The sequence below is a fragment of the Oncorhynchus tshawytscha genome, linkage group LG27 (assembly GCF_018296145.1).
Source record: "Oncorhynchus tshawytscha isolate Ot180627B linkage group LG27, Otsh_v2.0, whole genome shotgun sequence".
Taxonomy (NCBI): Eukaryota; Metazoa; Chordata; class Actinopteri; order Salmoniformes; family Salmonidae; genus Oncorhynchus; species Oncorhynchus tshawytscha.
In genome coordinates this window covers 10,236,129-10,262,818 of record NC_056455.1, presented here as the reverse complement: position 1 = coordinate 10,262,818, position 26,690 = coordinate 10,236,129, and the positions used below count along the sequence as shown (strand labels likewise).

General features: G+C 42.6%; 1 protein-coding gene across 1 annotated transcript; it reads right to left on the bottom strand.

Annotated features, from left to right (window-relative positions):
- Positions 1-314: 314 nt before the first annotated feature.
- On the bottom strand, positions 315-26,690 carry LOC112226030 (transmembrane protein 184B). The gene is made up of 9 exons (XM_024390220.2): positions 26,222-26,690; positions 18,779-19,006; positions 15,641-15,806; positions 13,007-13,097; positions 12,675-12,750; positions 7,268-7,359; positions 6,876-7,045; positions 6,540-6,746; positions 315-2,614 (listed from the first exon to the last, which is right to left on the bottom strand). Exons 2-9 carry the CDS (start codon positions 19,004-19,006, stop codon positions 2,376-2,378), a joined length of 1,269 nt encoding a protein of 422 aa, XP_024245988.1. The 5' UTR covers positions 26,222-26,690; the 3' UTR covers positions 315-2,375.

Here is a 26,690-nt window from a genome sequence, read left to right as displayed (position 1 = left end):
CCTGGATGAGCTGCACTACCTGAGCCACTTGTGTCGGTTGTAGACTCTGTCTCATTCTACCACTAGAGTGAAAGCACTGCCAGCATTCAAAAGTGACCAAAACATCAGCCAGGAAGCATAGGAACTGAGAAGTGGTCTGTGGTACCACCTGCAGAACCACTCCTTTATTGGGGGTGTCTTGCTAATTGCCTATAATTTCCACCTGTTGTCTATTCCATTTGCACAACAGCATGTGAAATGTATTGTCAATCAGTGTTGCTTCCTAAGTGGACAGTTTGATTTCACAGAAGTGTGATCGACTTGGAGTTACATTGTATTGTTTAAGTGTTCCCTTTATTTTTTTGAGCAGTGTATATGCACATCCAACTTATCAGGTACAGGACAGAAGAACATATCAAAAACAAAAGGAATGTGTGCAACTCTGGTATGCTCCCATGGTGATTTAATCAGATGCACAATAAAGACAAAGTTTCAATCAGAGTTGACCCGAGTTGCGGACATTCCCTATTTCTTGCATATATGAACTACACATTGACACATCCAGCCCAAAACGGGAGGTTTAAAAAATACTTGCGTAGTGGCCAAAGTTCCGAAACATCTCTTTCATCATTTATTTTACATGAGTGCAAAATGTGACAAGCAACCAAATAAACCAGAATTCAGTAATAGACACTATAGTTACACTACATCTCAGTGATCACATTATACCCAGCTCTACATCTGTTTCTGCTTTCCTAGTAAAGGCAGCAATAATTGGCACATGATGGTATGAAGAAAGTGATTACACAGCACTTAATTTCCCCGGCTTAAATTGCAGTTCAAAATGATAGGGTAGATGGTGTCCCTCTATCACAATGTCACAAACAGAAACAAAATATATTATATATTTTCTAATGACATGTAACCAACTTAAATATCAAACTGATCTGCAGAAATCACTGAAAACACATTGTTAATACTACATAGCTTATTTACAATATTTCAACTTATCAAACTTTGTCATTAAGCTAAACATAACAGCAGACATATCTTAAAATTTTGAACATTGAGACCAAATTACACCTCATAATTCAACATTTAAAACAATCAAACAATTGCTGTACAAATGTTGTCTTCAGTGAGTTGAAAGTTACAATAATACGAACCTCAGAAACTATAAAAAGGTTCTACTCAAACCATTTACAATACTGCAAATGTTTTTTGGGGGGGTTAACATTGTAGAGCTCTGCTGAATTATACACTCTAATCCATGCTGAGAAAATTAATGAGAATACCACAACTCTCCAAATTGGTGGGAGTCAACCTTATCCTCCAATTTGTCTGTGGCATGTTAGATACAAAGGATTTCAAAGCGCCAAAGTCTAGAGTTTGAAGTTCCTGCTCCAAAGTCAGTTGTGTCTTTGAAAAAATTATTCAGTTCGTCGGGAGACCCAACAGAGGACTGCTGAGCAAATACTTCAAACACGCAAATGCAAGAGATGGTCCTTGAAGTGTCAGAGCCAGCCATGACGGGCACGATTCCTGGGTTCCCTCCTGAAGTCGTACATTAATCAGCTCCTATTTGAAACTCACATGAATCAGAGAGAGCGGGGAACATACTTCAGCGGCCAGAGAAGAGCTCAGTCACTGCTACGATAGAGACCAAATCAGGATCTGGAAAATAACCAAAATAAAAATTGCATCACTACCTGCCTTGTCTGAAACGGTTCAGCAGGCAGGCTTTTTCCCCATCGTATCATGATTAGCAAGGCAGAAACAAAAATCATCTCATCACATAAGGTTATTAAAATCATCATTCTGTCCCCTTCTTGATCTTACCTGCAGGAATTACTCATTAAATGAACTGTCCAGTGAAAATCTAACTTTTAAAAGTTCATAATCTGTTAACTTGTACCCAAATAATGTTCTGATGAAAGCATCAATTGGAGAAAAACACTTCAAACTTGTATTTCAAACAGACCGCTTAAAACATGCTTGCCATTTCCTCATAGATGTTGATGTCATATCCTCCTCAGCTGGCCAATCGACTATCTACTCGCATTAATATTTTTACCTTACCATTCTATTGTTGGTGTACACTGACACCATTTCAACACATAAAAACTGCATAATTAAACATTTTTGGAAGGAAAACTTTCACAAACGTTGTAATTAATTATATATAGATCATATTTCATAGAAATCTGGAAACACTGGACAGTTACTTTAAAACCAGGACTAAAGTAAAGAGTTCATCTTAAAAAAGGAAATGAAAGAAGATGAAAATGAACCACATGGACAGATGCCAGGTCTGACAGTGGGATATGCGGTCCCAGTGTTGTCCTGGGTGTGGTGAGGAAACAACGACATGGATACTCGTGGTGGTGGGCGACTCCTTAGAATTCGTCATCAGAGATAATAAGCAGGACTTTGTCAGATTTCTTGGCGCTCTTGCTGCTGCCGCCTGTGCCTGCCTTGCCGTTGTTCTGGCTGGGCTGTACCACCTCCTGGGTGGACTGCTGGGTGTACTGCTGGTAGGCTGGGGAGAAGTTGTGGATGGCATCCTGGACCATGTCCCCAGGGTTCATCGTCTCCTTCAGACCACTGGAGATGCTCTGCATGGGGGCGATGTTGTCTAGAAGAACACAACAGACACATTTTGACATGGTCATTTAACTTGTTTATAGGACATAACTTTGATCTGAATATCAAACCACAGAAAATACAAGATACAATATGAGAAATACTAGAGTAGTTACGCTTATGATAACTACATTCACCCGTTTTTGAAGACAAGGTGCTAACAGACTCATTAGGAAAAACTCCCTAGTCCAGAATTACAGTCGATACGAATCTCACTAACGCAAATTCATTGGTTTTAAGTCAGTGTGCTCAGTCCTTGTGCCCAGTGTTCCACCACATGAGGACCTCTTGTTAGTGTTCCTCTATTCTCAGTGTTGATGGATGAGAGCCTAGAGAGATGACAGGGAGTCTGCAGCAATTCAGTGGGAGTGAGGAAGATGCTTCCTCTCCTCGGTCTACCTTCCCAGTCACTTCCCCGGCTGAGCTCCTCCAGCTGTGGGCCAGGCTGATACTTGACCCTATAATACCAGGGTGTCTCATCCAACGTCCTGGGAGCGGTCCGGTGCAGACAGAACCAACGCAGCCTTCTGTTTCAGGGTCAGTGACAGTGCAATCTCGGCCAGGTCTCTGGAGGGAAGGCGGCACGGCGGAGGGTTCTGCTGTGCTTCAGGGTCAAAGTTGTGGTTAGGCATGCTCTCCTGAGCTTCTCCTCACAGCTGGCCTGTTTAGCAACAAGGGCTGTGGCTGGCCTCAGTCAAGGTTGGAGGACAGCCCGGAGGTATATAAGCCTCCCAAACCTCCACAGACACTGAAAACACCTTCACACATGGATGACCTTCAGACACTTCCCAGCCCAGTGAGGGTTGGACGGGGCTGTGACTCTACAACTCTCAGCAGCTATATCAAAAGGCTAAACTAGTCTTAATGGGAATCCTTCTGGTTCAGGTAATGTGTATGCAGTCCAGTCACATACTATAGCACTGAATTATGACCTTTGAATTGGTGCTTTGGTAAGAAAGAACAACTCCGTGGGGCATATACAAAATGTAGCCCCAACACCATGCATCCCTTTGAGAGGGACAATTAACTTTCAAAACCATACTTTTGGAAACTCCTCAGAGAATAATCTGGCTTCAGCTGCATTACATTTACAAGTTTAGACCACAATAAAAAATCTAATTTGCTGCTTAACTTTCTGCAGCTATGTTATCATTCGTTTTTAAATTAATATCAACTATAGCAAATGAATAATACATTTTGTGCACGAGCATGAATGCAGAACATGGGAGAAATCCTCAATTCATTTGGATCACTTTGGCAAGATGGAGAACATTTTTACCGGTCGAATAAAATGAACATGGAAACATTTCACACTTAATCAGCATTTAGCTTCCTTTTCTTTTTGCACGTTTGTCTCCTATAGCCCAAGGCCTCAGCAGGACTGCTGTTGCAGGAGGGAACAAGGTGAGATGATTGATATCTCCGCAGAAGGCTTTTCCCTTGGTCTCCATTTGTCTTCTGCTCATGTGAAAGGTATTGACGTCAGAGTGGTACCGCTAGTTCCTGCGATTAAGCGTATCGAGGCTATGAAATGCTCTTTCTATAGTGTGCTGGGCTAGCAACTTTCCTGTGAGCAGTGAGTAATGATGAGCACCCTGAAGACCGTTCCTCTGCTGACCTCAGGCCTGCCTGGTTCACACTGTTCACTCTGGCCACTTCTCTCTGATGTGTTTCCCCATTCCCTGTTTACAGCCAGGGAATGGGACTGAAAACTGCATTGTCACCTACAGGTAACTTCCAAAATAAAGGAAACACTTGAGTAAATGGGGGATACAAAGTATATTGAAAGCAGATGCTTCCACACAGGTGCGGTTCCTGAGTTAATTAATAAATTAACATCCCATTATTTTGTCTACCATGGCTCGGTGATTTTGAAAAAGGGGTCTCAAAGGAGCATAAAGGGTTTTAAAGTGTGTATGGTGACTATATCACAACCCAATTGAAAACTTAAGGGAAATTCTGCGGCAGACAGTGTGAGCCATATGTTTGGAACATCGAATTGCGAAGAAATCACAGTATAGCGTCGCAATGCATACAGAATCGTGAGAATTGCAATGCATATAGTATCGGCACCCAAGTAGGTTGATAATATCGTATCTGGCAATTCCCAGCCCTCCTAATGACCATTTCATCAGCTCCAACAGATACAGTTGAAGTCGGAAGTCTACAAAAGCCTTAGCCAAACACATTTAAACTCAGTTTTTCTCAATTCCTGATATTTAATCCTAGTAAGAACTCCCTGTCTTAGGTCAGATAGGATCCCCACTTCATTTTAAGAATGTGAAATGTCAGAATAATAGTAGAGATAATGATTGATTTCAGCTTTTATTTCTTTCATCACATTCCCAGTTGATCAGAAGTTTACGTACACTCAATTAGTATTTGGTAACATTGCCTTTAAATTGTTTAACTTGGGTCTAACGTTCTGGGTAGCCTTCCACAAGCTTCCTACAATAAGTTGGGTGAATTTTGGCCCATTCCTCCTGACAGAGCTGGAGTAACTGAGTCAGGTTTGTAGGCCTCCTTGCTCGCACACATTTTTCAGTTGCATGGTCAGCTGCATGGTCCCATGGTGTTTATACTTCAATACTATTGCTTGTACATATGAAAGTGGTACCTTCAGGCGTTTGGAAATTGCTCTCAAGGATGATCCAGACTTGTGGAGGTCTACAATTTATTTTCTGATGTCTTGGCTGATTTCTTTTGACTTTCTCATGATATCATGCAAAGAGGCACTGAGTTTGAAGGTAGGCCTTAAAATACATCTACAGGTACACCTCCAATTGACTCAAATTATGCCAAATAGCCTATCAGAAGCTTCTAAAGCCATGACATCATTTTCTGGAATTTTCCAAGCTGTTTAAAGGCACAGTCAACTTAGTATATGTAAACTTTGTCGTAGCAGAATCAGAATTAGTTAGGTAACATTGATAAATAAGATGTTTTATCTACTTTCATAAATATGCTTATGTGGGAAAGTCACTTGGGGCCCAGAGAGGGGAGAGGTCGGGCTTGTCTTCATATGTGAACGTATCTTTTAAACCATGTGAAGGGATGATTGAGGGGGAACCAATTATCTCTTGGCTCCACAATGTCTGTGTGCTAATCACTCCCTACTTTTCCCATTTGGCGGAAGAGTATGGCCGTGTCTGGAACCATTGTATGTCCCCTCTGACGTTGCCCTTATCTTGACCTAGAGGCTCACTCTCCTCTCCGTGAGTTTGTCCAGGAGGGGTTGTATTTGAGATGGGAGTATCTAGAATTGACAATTGATATATGCCATTGGATGAGGTAATGTTTTGGTAGTATGTTGTACCAAGAACGAGATAAGAACTTTGTTTAGGAGACCAAGCTGAACAATAATTTATAGCTAATGCTGTCTGGCTATGGGATACTCCTCTCTCAAGTAAAAGTCTTCCTTTCTGCAGTTTTCCTAAGACATGTGGTTCGTCATTGCGAGTTGGGAGGGGTGGATCTTTGCTATAAAAGATCTCAGTTGCCATTTTGTAAGCACTCTCAGAATTAATTTATAGACACTGAATTGATCTGAGAGTCAAAGGGCTATGGTGAAGCTCATATTATTAAAAGATGTAGTTTAAACTATAACTCTGACTTGTGTGTGGTTTGTAAACTCTCCTTTCACTTAGTAATACAGGAAATTACCACAACAACTTCTGACCCACTGGAATTGATACAGTATATTAGAAGTGAAATAATCTGTCTGTAAACAATTGTTGGAAAAATTACTTGTGTCATGCACAAAGTAGATGTCCTAACCAACTTGCCAAAACTATAGTTTGTTAACAAGAAATTTGTGGAGTGGTTGAAAAAATAGTTTTAATGACTCTAACCTAAGTGCATGTAAACGTCCGACTTCAACTGTACCTCCCCTCTCTATGGTGTAGAAGTGCAGTTACCGTGTGTCCCTGGCAGTTCGTTCTCCTTCTCCTGGTACACGGTGCAGGTGAAGGCGTAGCGCAGGGCGATAGCAGCGAAGAACATCTCGATGCAGGTGATGAAGTTCTGCCAGCCTGCTGCCACTGTGCCGGCCCCCACCTCCTGGCCGTCGATAAACAGGGCGTTAGGGATGACCCCACAGCGCTCCAGGATGGCCAGCACCATACCTAAACGACAAAAGACAACACCTGCATGTGCTACTCCAGTCTAATGTATCAATTACAATGTATTTTGTAGACTTTTCCAACCGCATCAGGGTTTGAATCTGTTGATATTAAGTCAAGGGACCAACGCACCCTGCCAGAAGGACAGGAAGATGACAGATTTGATGGTCAGGAATTTGAGCACAGGTTCATAAGGCCTCAGCAAGTCACTGGTAGCGAAGAAGAAGAGGAAGAGAGCGTACAGGGCCAGGCTGACAGAGATGTTGTAGATGATGGTGATGTAGAGGTATCCTCCATTCACACTGCAGAAGGGAACAGGATCAATACAGACATGTTAGTGGGGATCTATGTACATTCACTTTCTGAATTTCCATCCAAATGTGTGTATTACTCAATACTCGTATTGTAAATATCAATGTCTAATACTTTCATGTGAAATGTAAAAAGCAAAACCACACAATGAGTAGTGCGAGCATGCAAAGGGAAGTTGAATGGGTGAAATGGAATGAAAAGGTTGTGCTCACTTAAAGTCTCCATCATGATATTTGCCAAAGGCCTGCAGGAGGATGGTGATGACGGCCATGATGGGTTTGACGACACAGAACTGAAGAGTGGCCTGCATGACATCAATACAGTATGGGACATGCATTGAACACAGACACAAAACAAGGAACAATGCAGGTGACAGCTACGTCATGCTGGTTATTGGGTTTGAAGGGTAGCCAACTGTACATCTTCAAACAATCTATGAAATGAATTAACATTTTGTGGAAATTGTGTGTCTATCAATTTGCAATGTATTTTGTTAATATACTATGTTAAAAATATCTAAAATATCCATGTGCTGCTTATGCATGTGCAAAATATATATATATATAAAAATATATGCAAAATATGCATGCGCTCGTGCTGCTAGGCAACCTAAACTGGAACATGCTTAACACCCCAGCCATCCTACAATCTAAGCTTGATGCCCTCAATCTCACAGAAATTATCAATGATCCTACCAGGTACCACCCCAAAACCATAAACACGGGCACCCTCATAGATATCATCCTAACCAACATGCCCTCTAAATACACCTCTGCTGTTTTCAACCAAGATCTCAGTGATCACTGCTTCATTGCCTGCATCCGTAATGGGTCAGCGGTCAAACGACCTCCACTCATCACTGTCAAACGCTCCCTGAAACACTTCAGCGAGCAGGCCTTTCTAATCGACCTGGCCGGGGTATCCTGGAAGGATATTGACCTCATCCCGTCAGTAGAGGATGCCCGGTTATAAAAAAAAGCCTTCCTCACCATCTTAAATAAGCATGCCCCATTCAAGAAATTTAGAACCAGGAACAGATATAGCCCTTGGTTCTCTCCAGACCTGACTGCCCTTAACCAACACAAAAACATCCTATGGCGTTCGGCATTAGCATCGAACAGCCCCCGTGATATGCAACTTTTCAGGGAAGTTAGAAACCAATATACACAGGCAGTTAGAAAAGCCAAGGCTAGCTTTTTCAAGCAGAAATTTTCTTCCTGCAACACAAACTCTAAAAAGTTCTGGGACACTGTTAGGTCCATGGAGAAAAAGAACACCTCCTCCCAGCTGCCCACTGCACTGAGGATAGGAAACACTGTCACCACCGATAAATCCACTATAATTGAGATTTTCAATAAGCCTTTTTTTTTTTACAGCTGGCCATGCTTTCCACCTGGCTACCCCTACCCCGGTCAACAGCACTGTACCCCCCACAGCAACTCGCCCAAGCGTTCCCCATTTATCCTTCTCCCAAATCCAGTCAGCTGATGTTCTGAAAGAGCTGCAAAATCTGGACCCCTACAAATCAGCCGGGCTAGACAATCTGGACCCTCTCTTTCTAAAATTGATCTGCCGAAATTGTTGCAACCCTATTACTAGCCTGTTCAACCTCTCATGTCGTCTGAGATTCCCAAAGATTGGAAAGCAGCTGCGGTCAGCTGCGGTGCCTCCCCCCTCTTCAAAGGGGGGAGGCACTCTTGACCCAAACTGCTACAGACCTATATCTATCCTACCCTGCCTTTCTAAGGTCTTCGAAAGCCAAGTTAACAAACAGATCACCGACCATTCCGAATCCCAGCATACCTTCTCCGCTATGCAATCTGGTTTCAGAGCTGGTCATGGGTGCACCTCAGCCACGCTCAAGGTCCTAGCCGTATTCATTGACCTGGCCAAGTCTTTCGACTCTGTCAATCACCATATCCTCATCGGCAGACTCGATGGCCTTGGTTTCTCAAATGATTGCCTCGCCTGGTTCACCAACTACTTCTCTGATAGAGTTCATTGTGTCAAATGGGAGGGCATGTTGTCCGGGCCTCTGGCAGTCTCTATGGGGGTGCCACAGGGTTCAATTATTGGACTGACTTTCTTCTCTGTATACATCAATGATGTCGCTCTTGCTGCTGGTGAGTCTCTGATCCACCTCTACGCAGACGACACCATTCTGTATACTTCTGGCCATTCTTTGGACACTGTGTTAGCAACCCTCCAGGCGAGCTTCAATGCCATACAACTCTCCTTCCGTGGCCTCCAATTGCTCTTAAATACAAGTAAAACTAAATGCATGCTCTTCAACTGATCGCTGCCTGCACCTGCCCGCCCGTCCAACATCACTACTCTGGACGGTTCTGACTTAGAATATGTGGACAACTACAAATACCTAGGTGTCTGGTTAGACTGTAAACTCTCCTTCTAAACTCACATCAAACATCTCCAATCCAAAGATAAATCTAGAATTGGCTTCCTATATCGCAACAAAGCATCCTTCACTCATGCTGCCAAACATACCATCGTAAAACTGACCATCCTACCGATCCTCAACTTCGGTGATGTCATTTACAAAATAGCCTCCAATACCCTACTCAATAAACTGGATGCAGTCTATCGCAGTGCCATGCGTTTTGTCACCAAAGCCCCATATACTACCCACCACTGCGACCTGCACGCTCTCGTTGCCTGGCCCTCGTTTCATACTCGTCGCCAAACCCACTGGCTACAAGACCCTGCTAGGTAAAGTCCCCCTTATCTCAGCTCGCTGGTCACCATAGCAGCACCCATCTGTAGCACGCGCTCCAGCAGGTATATCTCTCTGGTCACCCCCAAAACCAATTCTACCTTTGGCCACCTCTCTGCTGCCAAATGACTGGAACGAACTACAAAAATCTCTGAAACTGGAAAGACTTACAGTGGGGCAAAAAAGTATTTAGTCAGCCACCAATTGTGCAAGTTCTCCCACTTAAAAAGATGAGAGAGGCCTTTTCATCATAGGTACACTTCAACTATGACAGACAAAATGAGAAAAAATATTCCAGAAAATCACATTGTAGGATTTTTAATGAATTTATTTGCAAATTATGGTGGAAAATAAGCATTTGGTCACCTACAAACAAGCAAGATTTCTGGCTCTCACAGACCTGTAACAACTTATTTAAAAGGCTCCTCTGTCCTCCACTCGTTACCTGTATTAATGGCACCTGTTTGAACTTGTTATCAGTATAAAAGACACCTGTCCACAACCTCAAACAGTCACACTCCAAACTCCACTATGGCCAAGACCAAAGAGCTGTCAAAGGACACCAGAAACAAAATTGTAGACCTGCACCAGGTTGGGAAGACTGAATCTGCAATAGGTAAGCAGCTTGGTTTGAAGAAATCAACTGTGGGAGCAATTATTAGGAAATGGAAGATATAAAAGACCACTGATAATCTCCCTCGATCTGGGTCTCCACGCAAGATCTCACCCCATGGGGTCAAAATGATCACAAGAACGGTGAGCAAAAATCCCAGAACCACACGGGGGGACCTAGTGAATGACCTGCAGAGAGCTGGGACCAAAGTAACAAAGCCTACCATCAGTAACACACTACGCCGCCAGGGCCTCAAATCCTGTAGTGCCAGACGTGTTCCCCTGCTTAAGTCAGTACATGTCCAGGCCCGTCTGAAGTTTGCTAGAGAGCATTTGGATGATCCAGAAGAAGATTGGGAGAATGTCATATGGTCAGATGAAACCAAAATATAACTTTTTGGTAAAAACTCAACTCGTCGTGTTTGGAGGACAAAGAAGGCTGAGTTGCATCCAAAGAGGGAGGGTGGAAACATCAGGCTTTGGGGCTGTCTTTCTGCAAAGGGACCAGGACGACTGATCCGTGTAAAGGAAAGAATGAATGGGGCCATGTATTGTGAGATTTTGAGTGAAAACCTCCTTCCATCAGCAAGGGCATTGAAGATGAAACGTGGCTGGGTCTTTCAGCATGACAATGATCCCAAACACACCGCCCGGGCAACGAAGGAGTGGCTTCGGAAGAAGCATTTCAAGGTCCTGGAGTGGCCTAGCCAGTCTCCAGATCTCAACCCCATAGAAAATCTTTGGAGGGAGTTGAAAGTCCGTGTTCCCCAGCAACAGCCCCAAAGCATCACTGTTCTAGAGGAGATCTGAAAGGAGGAATGGGCCAAAATACCAGCAACAGTGTGTGAAAAGTATTGAGATAAACTTTTGTTATTGACCAAATACTTATTTTCCACCATAATTTGCAAATAAATTCATTAAAAATCCTACAATGTGATTTTCTGGATTTTTTCCCCCTCATTTTGTCTGTCATAGTTGAAGTGTACCTATGATGAAAATTACAGGCCTCTCATCTTTTTAAGTCGAAGAACATGCACAATTGGTGGCTGACTAAATACTTTTTTGCCCCACTGTATCTCCCTCACTAGCTTTAAGCACCAGCTGTCAGAGTAGCTCACAGATTACTGCACCTGTACATAGCCCATCTATAATTTAGCCCAAACAACTACCTCTCCCCCTACTGTATTTATTTATTTTGCACCCCATTATTTCTATCTCTACCTTGCACATTCTTCCACTGCAAATTTACCATTCCATTGTTTTACTTGATTTATTGTATTTACTTCGCCACAAATGGCCTTTTTTTCTTTTTGCCTTTACCTCCGTTATCTCACCTCATTTGCTCACATTGTATATAGACCTATTTTTCTACTGTATGTTTGTTTTATTCCATGTGTAACTCTGTGTTGTTGTATGTGTCGAACTGCTTTGCTTTATCTTGGCCAGGTCGCAATTGTAAATGAGGACTTGTTCTCAACTTGCCTACCTGGTTAAATAAAAGGTGAAATAAAAAAACATGTATTGACATTATGCCAAAGCAATGTACTGTCTGAAGTCATGTTAAAGTACACTAAGGGACATGTTATTGAGTTTCAAGGGTCAGTAGTTTTCCTTACTGGGGCTACCTGCAGACCTTTAAATGGGAAATGATATAGCAACTTTAGGACAGGCTGGTGCTTTTGGATTAGAGGTCCTCCTTTTGAAACCCGGAGTAATCTCTAAAATGCCGTTATTGATCCCATTCCCTCCAACTTGTCATCTCACAGAGCCAGAGCACAGATATATTTATATCCCTTTCAACTCTGCTACCAGAGGGAAGAGAACAGCAAGGTTGTGCTTTGAAACCAGCCAACATAGGGGTCCAGCCAGAACATGCAGAGTGTTAATCAGCTCCCTTTTCTCGACATCTATTCGCTGTTCAGAGGACATACCTTTCAGATCCAATTGCCATCAGGGTAAGACTCAGAGCACAGACTGCATCCCCAAGACACTATGGGGACAGTCTCAAGCTGACAGCTTATGTTATTTCTCTGTGCTTATTACAGAGCTGCTTTTACCTGTTCTCAGATTGCTTTAATTTTCCTTTTTAACCAGTCAACCTTATCCTCTAAAAAGTGGACAGCCAATTATAATGGCTGTCATTTCGGAATAGAGGAGCGATCTTGGTTTAAAAAAAGTTAAAACGAGGTGACATTAAAATAACAAATCACAATTTCCTATTTCCATATTTTCAGAGTGCTTTCATCACCCAAGCAGGGAGGGAGATGGAAACTCACCTGTTTACAGAATCTTAAAAAGCCAATAGAGTAGCTTATTCCACCTAAGCAGCAGGTACCATACATACAGCTCGACCTGGGAATGATAGAAAATGTGTGGTCACAAATGTATGCTGGCTGTGAATGTGTACCAGATTTAAAGACATCATTCTAGTGTCCAAATTACAAGACAGCATTATCCTTGAAGTCAGACTACCTTAAAACAAGATCAAGAAGTAAATTCAAGGAAATGACAGACTGATCCCCAACATTCTGGGTGGGTTTTTTGAAAGCTACTTGCATAGCGTGTAGTATGAGACCATGGTATGGGGGATGGGACTTGGAGCACTCACTCAATGGACTTCCCTCGGATCTCGGACATGATGGCACTCTCTCCCCCGAGGTACTCAAAGGACAGGCTTAGGAAGTTGTAAATCACAAATGCTGTCATTGGAGAGAAGGGACAAAGTCACCCACATACATTCCTGTACATTATGATGGAATGTTGTTTACAACACGGTTACTAGGTTGTGCAAGTGGGGGTCATTTTCAAAAACAACAATTCCACGTCACGGGTCAGTCCGTTGAAGATGGAATCCGTAGGGGGGGGTGGAACAGCACCACTGGCCGCCCCACCACCATGGTTATTGTTACTGAGCTGAGGAGCGTCGTGCAGTATGGTAAAACATTTTTGCAGTAGATATTGTGCTCTACAGCGCGTGCAATGATGTTGTAATATCACAAGCGGGTGTGGCTGTTTTACCATTAACTCTTTACACTGGTGGGAAATAGCCTACATGGATAGGGCTACATTTCTTTCAGAAGAAATATGAAATGCATAACCATGGTAGCAACTGAAAGGGAACAGTTTAGAGATAAAGGGGAAATTATTTACACCAAAAGGTGAGGAAACAACAGTTCACCTGACAACACTGAATCCAAAACATCACACTGTTGATTTTATGTGCATTTTACATTTACTGTACTTTTCACCGCATCTGTTGATTCCGAAATCTGAAAACACTCTTGATTACATTCAGTAACATGATGAGAATATTCCTGGAAAATGTCGGGTAGGAGCAACATAAGGAAGAAGTGGTCCAAGTGGCTACACACCTCTCCAACGTGTGCACAAGTCATTTCAATGCATTTTTATGACTCAAAGAAGAGTCTTCCACTGTAAAGGTGCTTTCCGCTCTCCTAGCTGGTCCGTTGAGGAATTAGAGCAAGCATACTTTTAGTTGTTTTGTTTGGAACACAACCCTGCTATCATTTGAAAGCTTGTCCTATTGCCAACATGACTAGCTAAATAGAAAAATACGATCTTACAGTTTCAGGCTGTCATAATGCAATTACAGGGAAACGGATGGTCTTTTTGGGGCACATAGAAAGGAGTCGTGCGCATTCAGGTGCGTTGTCTTCACAGTAGACAAACATAGGCTCATTCTGTTCACAATAACCCTGGGTATGTCATCATGTAACTGTACATTAAACGTGGTGATCATAAACGTCGCCACTGTTTTATGACATGGAAATGCGAAGTGCATATTTGGACTCGCAGGCGTTTGGCTTGCTTGTATGACACCAAAGCGGTATTTATTATAATCATCAACTTCCCAACTTTCAAAATACATAGAGTTCTCTTCATTGACAGCACTTCCCTCACTCAGACAACAGCAAAAAAATGCTAAAGTCATCCAATTAGGGGGAGGGATGGGAGTGACATCTTGTCACGTGCGGTGCTCGAGCACGGATGTCAGTCAGAACCCATACAGCACTGAAGTGCATGTACAGCGTGTTACTGTACAGCCAATGCCTTCCAATTTAGCCGTTTATTGGTGCCCAAATCTGCCATTTCAACCCGTATACATACGGGTACGAGTGTAAAGGGCTACCGATTCCAGCTAATCTCAGTAAATGTTCATGTTCTGTCTATATAAATCATTCATGATAAACATGGATTTGGAAGAATTTGTCAATCTGTGAGCATTCTGTGCTGCGGGTAATATTGTGGGTCAGATTGTGATGATAGCACTGTAGAGATCTCACATCCTAATTTAGAAGCTGTGGAAACTGAAATGATATTTTGGTGAGGAGGGTTTCGCTTTAAAAATAATCGTATTTTTCACCAATCAATGTTTTCTCCCCACCGCTAAGAGGTTTAGGATGGTTCTCTGTCCTCCAAATCCTTCCTAAGCCTTGGATGCTATTTCAGGAGGGGTTTAAAAAAGAAAGCGAATGCAGGTTACACTCTCAAGTATCAGGGGCACAGAGTTTCACACAGTGCTTTAGCCCTGGCCATGCTGACTCGGTGCAATAGTGTACGTGAAATACTAATAGTTTTGTCCAGATATCAAATGACACTTAAACAATTCTGAATATGATTCACCTCTGCCATTGTTAAAGTACTACAGTCTTTTCTTATTGCTTCGATACATAATGACTATTAAAAGAAAGGATTTTCAGAGTACAATTTATGAGACATCAATAATTTAATGTGAAGAATAGCTATGAGTAAGATGAACATTTCCTTTGTGTTTGCATTTTAAAAAACAACTCTTAACTAGTTTAGAATGATCTCAACTAAAGTACATCCCTTTTCCACCTTTTGCAAAGAATAGAATACAAAAACCACTAAGACTAAGAGGAAAAAAGACAGGTCTGAAAGTCTACACGCCCTGGAAACAGAACACCACGAACAATAAAGCCTCTCTGCCCATAGGGAAGAACTGACAGGTGAGGAAAAACAGGTTGGATCAGTCCGTTTTAGCTGCAATCCTTCTAGCCATAAAATGTTGTTTTTTTCAGAACTCATAATAGGTCTACCGTCAGTCTAAATGTCATTACTGGCCAGACAGAACCCGCCTGGTGTCGGACTACTGCCGACTGTACAGGTGCTTATAGAGTAAACCGCTGTCAGGGCGCTGGCTGAGATATGAGGAAACAGCGAAGGGGAGGAGAAGGGTGGGGTGGTTGGTTTACCGTACCTTCATAACAGTCTCGGACGGAGTCAAAGTAGACATAGTACTGGTCGTTGCTGATGAAGAGCAAGCTGAGCCAGGAGTCGAACGCATAGATTGGCACGATGAAAAGAATGCGAATGATGTAGCGCTGCTCGTTAGGGACTGTGTAGGACCTCAGGTGTGTGTAGATCTTGAAAACACAGAATCAAAACAAAAATAGTTAGTAAAATAAACAAGATCACTTACTAGGCAAAAATGCATTGAGGTATTCAAATCCCAGTTTCAGCCCCTAGACCAACCATTATGAATAACTGAGCTAAACCTGACGGGCAGTTTTAGGGGCCAGTGCTTCAAAGAGATGGGTTCTTATGAATAAACGGCACTTCCTTGGAACCCTCTCAAGGCACGATTTGGCTATCACACAGGGCCCAACAGGCTTTAGAAGGACAGCATTACAGCATTGACTAAAATATATATATATATAAAAAAGGACAGTGTCTGTAGATTTGGGGTCGAGAGGTAAGAAAAAGATAAAGGAGGGTAAAAATGAAAACCCAGAAAGATAACACTGCATAATTGGGGTAACAAGGTGAGCGGAATGAATTTCTGCTGATCAAGACAAAAGCTTGACTGAAAAGTGAACGTCTGAGTTATAGGATCAACTCTCCTAGAGATGTGTTACACAGACTTTTTTTTTACACTTGGGAGGGAGAACAGAAAGAACTAGAGGGGTGTGCACTGCTTCAAAACGGTTGAATTTGATTTAACTCCTCAACTTCACCGAATCATTTTCAAACATAATGCCGAATGTGAATGCTAAATGGTGTGGCATGATTCCCAATTCTAGGAACCAACATTTTTTCAGAATTGGAGTCAAGGCCATGGGGTGAAGGAAAGTTCAGAGCATCCATTACATAATTCAGTTTGTGAAGCACATAATCAACTACATATTTTCAGGGGCAAATGCCAAAGGAAACTAAAAGCTCATAATCTAGTGATCCATCGTGTACAGTACACCAGCAATGGTCAGAGTTGAGTATTGCAGTTTGATCCTTTTCAAGTGGTGCACCCTGGCATTTCTTGACTTCAGGTCCACTCACACAGACTCATGCAACATGATTAAATGGCCATTAGAGGTGGCACATTAGAGGCTGGCCAGTGCCAGGGCGTGATGCATGTGGCTCTCCTGAGAAGTGAAGTGAAGCAGGCTGCAGACTGATGTCCTCCATTTCCCCTGAATGGATGGTGGAAAGACCGCCGTCCTCCAGGCTCCATAATGCTGAGCTGACAGGCAGGCAGACAGACAGACAAAGAGCTGTGCCCTGGGTAATGACTCTGCTCTAGCCTGACTCAGACTCAATACCCTTCTGTCTTAGTTGAGCAGTAGCCCAAGTCCATCGCCCAGCTAATTTCAGTTGGTCTGTGAAAGGCGTATAACTCCACCTCATAACACTCCCCAGCCCGCCCCTGGCACTGACAGCTGTGACACACCAAACGTCCATGTTGGAATGAGAAAGTGTGTGGAGTGTCTCGCGTTCATACCAAGCAGTGTCCGTGACGACAGCTCTATACAGAACACCCAGACAGAATGAGAAGACCACACATCACACTGACTATAGTGTGATATTATGACCCTCCTCTCTCCCTGACAAGCTGCCCCGGGAAGTGGGAGGTCTGAACAGTGTAGTGTGTCAGAGAACATCAGTAACACTCCATAGCACTGTAACACCTGGTGCTTTGGACCACAGTGAGCAGACTGGGACATCTAAGGTCAGCATCGACCAGCATACAGTGTTAGTATGCAGATTGGGAGAGGAGGAGAACTCTCCAGAGACAGTCTTATGGAGGAAAATCTGATGATACACCAGAATACTAAATAAAACCAATCCTGTCGGGGAGGCTGTTTTTAATCTCCCTCCATGCTTGCCTCATGCAACCCTGCAACTATCTCACGGGCCACATATGTTAATGGCTGGCCTGCTTCGATGGGGAGTGGATGGGAAAACAAACTACTCCAGAACTAAACAGATGGACGGAACGGGAGACTCCATAGAATGCCAAATTGACACATTTTTTTTTGCGTGTCGTGTATGAGCGTAATAAAGTATGAGCTGATGATAATGTGAAACGTATCAGAAATGTTGCAACCAGCGTATAGAAAAGGTCAGCACATGAACCCTGGGGACAATAACACCATCATATTCCTATCTAGAAATATCGTGATCATCTAAATCTCCAACCAGAGCCAACACAGTGGGACTCCCTGGGGGCTTCCTGTCTATACAGCCGCTAAAGGTTGGATGGACCCATTCTCAGCAGCACTCAGGTTTATCGGTTCATCAGCACAATATGAGAAGAGACGCCTCGCTCCCCAATGCTGAGCAGCATAAAACACATGGGGCCTCTGCTGATTGCCCTTCGCAAAACGTGATCCTCTCCTTTTATTGCGAAGCTGGAAATGTGACCTCGACAACACCTGCACATCTCTGCTGATAATGCATGCCATTCAAAATGTACACCCTCTCTAGAGTTGATGAAACCCCAGTCTGATGATAAGGATCACCATTGTCTCTACTGAATTACAGCAAGGGACAGAGTAAATAGCAATAACTGAAGAAAAAACACCCTTCAGTAAGCCTATACTGAATGTGAATATAATCATGGTTAGGCCTTATTATGCTTGGCTAAAGTTATACAACTGCTCTGCCCAGCCATTTGATCGATGACGGCTCTGTTTGCATTGTGTCGTTATCAGTGGTAGTCACGGTTATCGGAAGCGCCCGCAAACAGCAACACTAATGGATCACCTAGTAACAATTAAGAAACACTGACACACTATGTACAAACCGTCACTTTACAGATAGGAGCCAATTAACTTTCACACTCAGTCGTGCCTCTCAATGATGGAGAAAGTAGGTCTGGTCAACAACAGATACTGGATCAAATGTAGAAGTGAAAAACAAAATGTATTGTCTGGCTGGAGCCTTTGCCCTCTCGTAAAGGTGTAGACCACCCAGAACACCTTCCTAGCTCCCATTACATATTTGTATTTGTTTGCCGAGAAGCTGAGTGATACTGACAATGCCTGGAGCCATGCTTTTTGTTTTCTAGATTCACATCAAAACAAGTACAGAGGCAGACAACTGATATAATGTAGCCTACCTGGTGGCAAGTGAGGAGCAGCGCTGACCAGACGAAGATCCCCGACAGAGCTTGAGCAGCAGTCGTATTCAAGAAGATATCGTGTGCCACAATAGTCCCATTCCCTGTTTGAATTATTGTCATGTTGGATATGTCTGACTTGTTAAGAACTGGAGATGCGAAACGTATCAGAGACTCATTTTGGGGGACCTCCGAGTCCATCGCCATCTCCTTTACGGAGCTGTTCATCTGAAACAATAAAAAGTGTTGTTTGGGTAAATGAGGAAGCTTTAGGCCAGGGATGGACAACTATAGTGGGCTGTTTTTCTTGAGTGGATAGTCAGCGGGCCGGAATATAATGACAAATCATTTCTAGACTTCAAATTGACCGCAAGAAGCCCAAACAGATACAATATTTGACTAAAACATAAATAATTTCAAACCTTGCTAACATTTGAAAATGATCACATACAGTTGAAGTCGGAAGTTTACATACACTTAGGTTGGAGTCATTAAAACTAGTTTTTCAACCACTCCACAAATTTCTTGTTAACAAAAAATAGTTTTGGCAAGTTGGTTAGGACATCTACTTTGTGCATGACACAAGTAACTTTTCCAACAAAAGTTTACAGACAGATTATTTAATTTATAATTCAGAGTATCACAATTCCAGTGGGTCAAGTTTACATACACTAAGTTGACTGTGCCTTGGAAAATTCCAGAAAATGATGTCATGGCTTTAGAAGCTTCTGATTTATAATTTACATCATTTGGAGGTGTACCTATGGATTGGAGGTCAATTGGAGGTGTACATGTGGATGTATTTCAAGGCCTACTTTCAAACTCAGTGCATCTTTGCATGAGATCAGGGAAAATCAAAAGAAATCAGCCAAGACCTCAGAAAAAACAATCGTAGACCTCCACAAGTCTGGTTCATCCTTGATAGCATTTTCCAAACGCCTGAAAGAACCATGTTCATCCGTACAAGCAATAGTACGCAAATATAAACACCATTGGACCACGCAGGAAGGAGAAGCGTTCTGTCTCCTAGAGATGAACATACTTTGATGCGAAAAGTGCAAATCAAGCCCAGAACAACAGCAATGGACCTTGTGAAGATGCTGGAGGAAACAGGTACAAAAGTATCTATATCCACAGTAAAATGAGTCCTATATCGACATAACCTGAAAGGCCACTCAGCAAGGAAGAAGCCACTGCTCCAAAACCACCATAAAAAATCCAGACCACGGTTTGCAACTACACATGGGGACAAAGATAGTACTTTTTGGAGAACTGTCCTCTGGTCTGATGAAACAAAAATAGAACTGTTTGGCCATAATGACCATTGTTATGTTTGGAGGAAAAAAGGGGAGGCTTGCAAGAACACCATCTGAAGAACACCATCCCAACCGTGAAGCACCGGGGTGGCGGCATCATGTTGTGGGGTGCTTTGCTGCAGGAGGGACTGGTGCACTTCACAAAATAGATGGCATCATGGGGAAGGGGAAATTATGTGGATATATTGAAGCAACATCTCAAGACATCAGTCAGGAAGTTAAAGCTTGGTCGCAAATGGGTCTTCCAAATGGACAATGACCCGAAGCATATTTCCAAAGTTGTGGCAAAATGGCTTAAGGACAACAAAATCAAGGTATTAGAGTGTCCATCACAAAGCCCTGACCTCAATCCTATAGAACCTTTGTGGGCAAAACTGAAAAAGCTTGTGCGAGCAAGGAGGCCTACAAACCTGACTCAGTTACACCAGCTCTGTCAGGAGGAATGGGCCAAAATTCCCAACTTACTGTGGGAAGCTTATGGAAGGCTACCCAAAACATTTGACCCAAGTTAAACAATTTAAAGGCAATGCTACCAAATACTAACTGAGTGTATGTAAACTTCTGACCCACTAGGAATGTGATGAAAGAAAGAAAAGTTTAAATAAAATAAAATCATTCTCTCTACTATGATTCTGACATTTCACATTCTTAAAATAAAGTGGTGATCCTAACTGACCTACGACAGGGAATTTTCACTTGGATTAATTGTCAGGAATTGTGAAAAACAATTTAAATGTATTTGGCTAAGGTGTATGTTGTCACGAGTCCGACCGAGGGTGGTTTCCCTTCCCGGGCAGGTGGCGCTCGGCGGTCGTCGTCACCGGCCTATTAGCTGCCACTGATTGTCTTTCCTCCCCCTCCTTGTATGTTTATTGGTAGCACCTGTTTATGTATGATTAGTTTCTCTTTATTAGACAGCCGGCCCGCCTGGTTGTTGTGCGGGATTATTTCAGTGTAACCTTCGGCTCTGTTGTAGAGGTACGTGTTAGTGCCTGGTCGTGATTTTTCCGTTGTACATTTTCATTCCCTGTGTTTGGGGCCGTTACTATTGTGAGCACCCTGTGGTGCGTTGGTGCTATTAAAGACACACAGCATTGCACTCTCTGTCTCCTGCGTTTGACTCCACACCCACGACACCCGGAGCATTACATATGTAAACTTCCGACTTCAACTGTACATCACTTGGATCTGATTTGCGGGGTGTTTTTACAGTCTTATGTCCCAAAAAATAAACAACATATATATAACTAACTAACTAAATATATATATATACACACACACACACAAAGTATTCAGACCCTCTCCTTTTTCCACATTTTGTTACGTTATAGCCGTATTCTAAAATGGATGAAATAAAATAAATCTACACACAAAACCCCATAAGGACAAAGCGAAAACTTTTTTTTAATGTTTGCAAATGTATTAAATTAAAAACTGAAATACCTTATTTAAGTGAGTATTCAGTATTCTTTCCTATGAGACTAGAAACTGAACTCAAGTGCATCCCGATTCCATTGATCACCCATGAAATGTTTCTACAACTTGATTGGAGTCCACCTGTGGTAAATTCAATTGATTGGACATGATTTGGAGAAAAAAAGGCACACCTGTCTATATAAGGTCCCACAGTTGACAGTGCATGTCAGAGCAATAACCAAGCCATGAGGCTGAAAGAATGTTCCGTAGAGTGCCGAGACAGGATTGTGTTGAGGCACAGATCTAGGGGAGGGTACCAAAATATTTATGCAGCATTGAAGGTCCCTAAGAACACAGTGGCCATCATTCTTAAATTGAAGAAGAGCTGGCCGCCGGCCAAACTGGGCAATCAGGGGAGAAAGGCTTTGGTCAGGGAGGTGACCAAGAACCAAATGGTCACTCTGACAGAGCTCCAGAGTTCCTCTGTGGAGATGGGAGAACCTTCCAGAAGGACAACCATCTCTGCAGCACTCCACCAACCAGGCCTTTATGGTAGAGTAGCCAGACGGAAGCCACTCCTCAGTAAAAGGTACATGACAGCCCGCTTGGAGTTTGCCAAAAGGCACCAAAAGACTCTCAGACCACGAGAAACAAGATTCTCTGGTTTGATGAAACCAAGATTGAACTCTTTGGCCTGAATGCCAAGCATCAAGTCTGGAGGAAACCTGGCACCAGGATTGAGGGAAAGATGAACAGAGCAAATTGCAATGAGACCCTTGATGAAAATCTGCTCCAGAGCGCTGAGGACCTCAGACTGAGGTGAAGGTTTACCTTCCTACAGGACAACAACCCTAAGTACACAGCCAAGACAACGCAGGAGTGGATTTGGGACAAGTCTCCGAATATCCTTGAGTGGCCCAGCTAGAGCCCAGACTTGAACCCCATATAACATCTCTGGAGAGACCTTAAAATAGCTGTGCAGCGACATCCCCATCCAACCTGACAGAGCTTGAGAGGATCTGCAGAGAAGAATGGGAGAAACTCCCCAAATACAGGTGTGCTAAGCTTGTAGTGTCATACCCAAGAAGACTTGCTGTAATTGCTGCCAAAACTGCTTAAACAAAGCACTGAGAAAACAGTCTGAATACTTATGTAAATGTGATTTCTAATGCTTTATCATTATGGGGTATTGTGTGTAGATTGATGAAAAAAAAAACACTAATTCATTTTAGAATAAGGCTGTAACAAATTTTTGTTGGAAAAGGTCAAGGTGTCTGAATACTTTCCGAATGTACTGTATACCAGTGTCTGTATATATATATATTATATATATATATATACACGGAGGCCTGATTCACTCAGCCTCCTCAGAACAGTTGATGTTGAGATGTGTCTGTTACTTGAACTCTGGGAAGCATTTATTTGGACAGCAATTTCTGAGGCTGGTAACTCTAATGAACTTATCCTCTGCAGCAGATGTAGCTCGGTCTTCCTTTCCTGTGGCGGTCCTCATGAGAGCCAGTTTCATCATATCGCTTTATGGTTTTTGTGACAGCACTTGAAGAACTGTTTTGAGATTTTCCAGATTGACTGAACTTCATGGCTTAATGGACTGTCGTTTCTCTTTGCTTATTTGAGCTGTTCTTGCCATAATATGGACTTGGTTTTTTACCAAATAGGGCTATCTTCTGTATACCACCCCTACCTTGTCACAACACAACTGATTGGCTCAAACGCATTAAGAAGGAAAGAAATTCCACAAATGAACTTAACAAGGCACACCTGTTAATTGAAATGCATTCCAAGTGGGCCTCCCGGGTGGCGTAGTGGTTAAGGGTGTGCCACCAGAGACTCTGGGTTCGTGCCCAGGCTCTATCGCAACCGGCCGCGACCGGGAGGTCCGTGGGGCGAGGCACAATTGGCCTAATGTCGTCCGGGTAAGGGAGGATTTGGCCAGTAGGGATATCCTTGTCTCATCGTGCACCAGCGACTCCTGTGGCGGGCCGGTCGCAGTGCTCGCTAACCAAGGTCGCCAGGTGCACGGTGTTTCCTCCGACACATTGGTGCGGCTGGCTTCCGGGTTGGATGCGCGCTGTGTTAAGAAGCAGTGCGGCTTGGTTGGGTTGTGTTTCGGAGGACGCATGACTTTCGACCTTCGTCTCTCCTGAGCCCGTACGGGAGTTGTAGGGATGAGACAAGATAGTAGCTACTAACAATTGGATACCACAAAATTGGGAGAAAAAGGGGGTCAAATTAAAACAAAAAATGTTGAATTTTTTAAAAATGTAAAGATAAAGAAATGCATTCCAAGTGACTACCTAATGAAGCTGGTTGAAACAATGCCAAGAGTTTGCAAAGCTGTCATCAAGGCAAAGAATGCTACTTTGAAGAATCTGAAACATATTTTGATTTGTTAAACACTTTTTTGGTTACTATATGATTCCATATGTGTTATTTCATAGTTTTAAATGTCTTCACTATTATTCTACAATGTAAAAAATAAAATAAAAACCTTGAATGAGTAACAAAAAATATAAACGCAACATGTAAAGTGTTGGCCCCATGTTTCATGAGCTGAAATAAACAATCCCAAAAAATGTTCAATACATACAAAATGGTTATTTCTCTAAAATTGTGTGCACATTTGTTTCATCCATGTTAGTGAGCATTTCTCCTTTGCCAAAATAATCCATCCACCTGACAGGTGTGGCATATCAAGAAGCTGATTAAACAGCAAGATCATTACATAGGTGCATCTTGTGCTGGGGACAATAAATAGCCACAAAATGTAGTTGTCACACAAAACAATGCCAGATGTCTCAAGTTGAGGGAGCGTGAAGTTGGCCAGCTGACTGCAGAAATGTCCACTAGTGCTGTTGCCAGACAATGTAATGTTCATTTCTCTACCATAAGCCAACTCCAACATTGTCTTTGAGAATTTGGCCTCAAAAACGCAGAACACGTGTAACAACGCCAGCCCAGGACCTCCGTATCCTGCTTCTTCACCTGTGGATTTGTCAGGACAGCTGGTGAAATTGTGGGTTTACATAACTGAAGAATTTCTGCACCAACTGTCAGAAACCGTCTCAGGGAAGATCACCTGCATGCTCGTCGTCCTCACCAGGGTCTTGACCTGACTGCAGTTGGCAAATGCTCACCTTTGATGGCCACTGGCATGCCGGAGAAGTGTGCTTTTCACTGATAAATCCAGGTTTTCTGTACAGGGCATATGGCAAACGGCGTGTATGGCGTTGTGTGGGCGAGTGGTTTGCTGGTGTCAATGTTGTGAACAGAGTGCCCCATGGTGGCGGTGGGGTTTTGGTACGGACAACGAACACAATTGCATTTTAATTGATGGCAATTTGAATGCAAAGAGATACCGTGACAAGATCCTCAGGCCCATTGTTGTGCCATTCATCTACCGCCATCACCTCATGTTTCAGCATGATAATTCGCGCCCCCATGTCGCAAAGATCTGTACACAACTCCTGGAAGCTGAAAATGTCCCCAGTTCTTCCTGCATACTCACCAGACATGTCACCCATTGAGCATGTTTGGGATGCTCTGAATGGATGTGCACGACAGCGTGTTCCAGTTCCTGCCAATATCCAGCAATTTCGCACAGCCATTGAAGAGGAGTGGGACAACATTCCACAGGCGACAATCAACTCTATGCAAAGGAGATGTGTCACACTGCATGGTTTTCTGATCCATGCCCCTACCATTTTTTAAAGGTATCTGTGACCAATAGATTAGGGTCTAATGAATTTATTTCAACTGACTGATTTCCTTATATAAACTGAAATTGCTGAATGTTGCATTTATATTTTTGTTTAGTGTAGACAGAAATCGTGGGGGGCCAAATAAATAATTTGGCCAGCAGGTCGCAAGTTGGGGAACCCTGCTCTAGGCTCAGTTGTGGAAAAAGTATGCGATTATCATACTTGAGTCAAAGTAAATATACCTAAATAGAAAATGACTCAAGTAAAAGTCACCCAGTAAAATACTACTTGAGTAAAAGTATAAATCATTTCAAATTCCTTCTATTAAGGAAACCAGAAGGTACCCCCCCAAAACACTACTTAAATTGCACTTTAAAGTATTGTTACACCACTGTCTAGGCTACATACATATTGGAAAACATTTTAAATTTCCTAAACATTTGCATGACTGAATCAGGGCTGCTGGTTTATGAAAAAGCGTAGGTTCTATGAGCTGCGAACTTCTTAATAACAAAACAAAAACTATAAGATCACAACTACAGTATAAAATACCATAAAACACTTATCGATCAGATCCAAGTGATTTTAATTTGTTCCAAAATGTTCCCACGCATAATAGAGAGATATATTTGATCGTATACAAATGTGGACAAGGGTTGAAATGATTATGTTTTAGTCTTCTTGCGGTCAATTTGCTATCTACAAATTATTTGTAATTATGTTCCGGTGTTCTGGCAGAGGGGAGATTTTCGGCACAACACCCGCCCATGACCACCCGCTCAATCGTCCCGCGGCTGAATCTACAGTAGCTGATGATCCCTGTGATAGGCCTATGTGAATTATTTAAAAGAAAAACATCCACGGCCTTAATTATCTGTCTGGGAAACCTGTTGCATGGGCAAGTCATAGCCTACACACATTTTGTCCAAACAAATATTTGTAATTACTTAGTTATATGTAGGCTACATAGGTCAAATACTGAGGTTTACCTTAGCGGTCTGTAGACTCGATGGCCTTGACCTAACGTTACTGGTATATCCACATTGAGCGAAATAGACTTCAAATGGAACGGGGTAGGTGAAAATCGTGCCGTTTCTCAAAAATAAATTTGGACTGGAACAATTAATAGAAATAAAGACGAGTTAGCTGATGTTATCGAATACCATTACCAGTGAGCTTGCTATGAGAAATGGCTTCCTTTCAAAAGGTAAGAACGAAGGACTCAATACTTCCTTGTTGTGAAGACAGGTGTAATACGAGTTCGAAGTCCACAGAGGCGGTGACTCAGTCAGTGTAGGTTATTCGAATAAAGGAGGATATGGGCCTATGTTTTAATTAATGTTCTAATAAAAGCGACACAGATAATATCGAATATATCCTCTTTGTCCCTTCTCAATAAACTGCAACATCAGTGATTTATTCATTGCGCTGTTTCAAAACGTTTCGTCGCAACAGAAA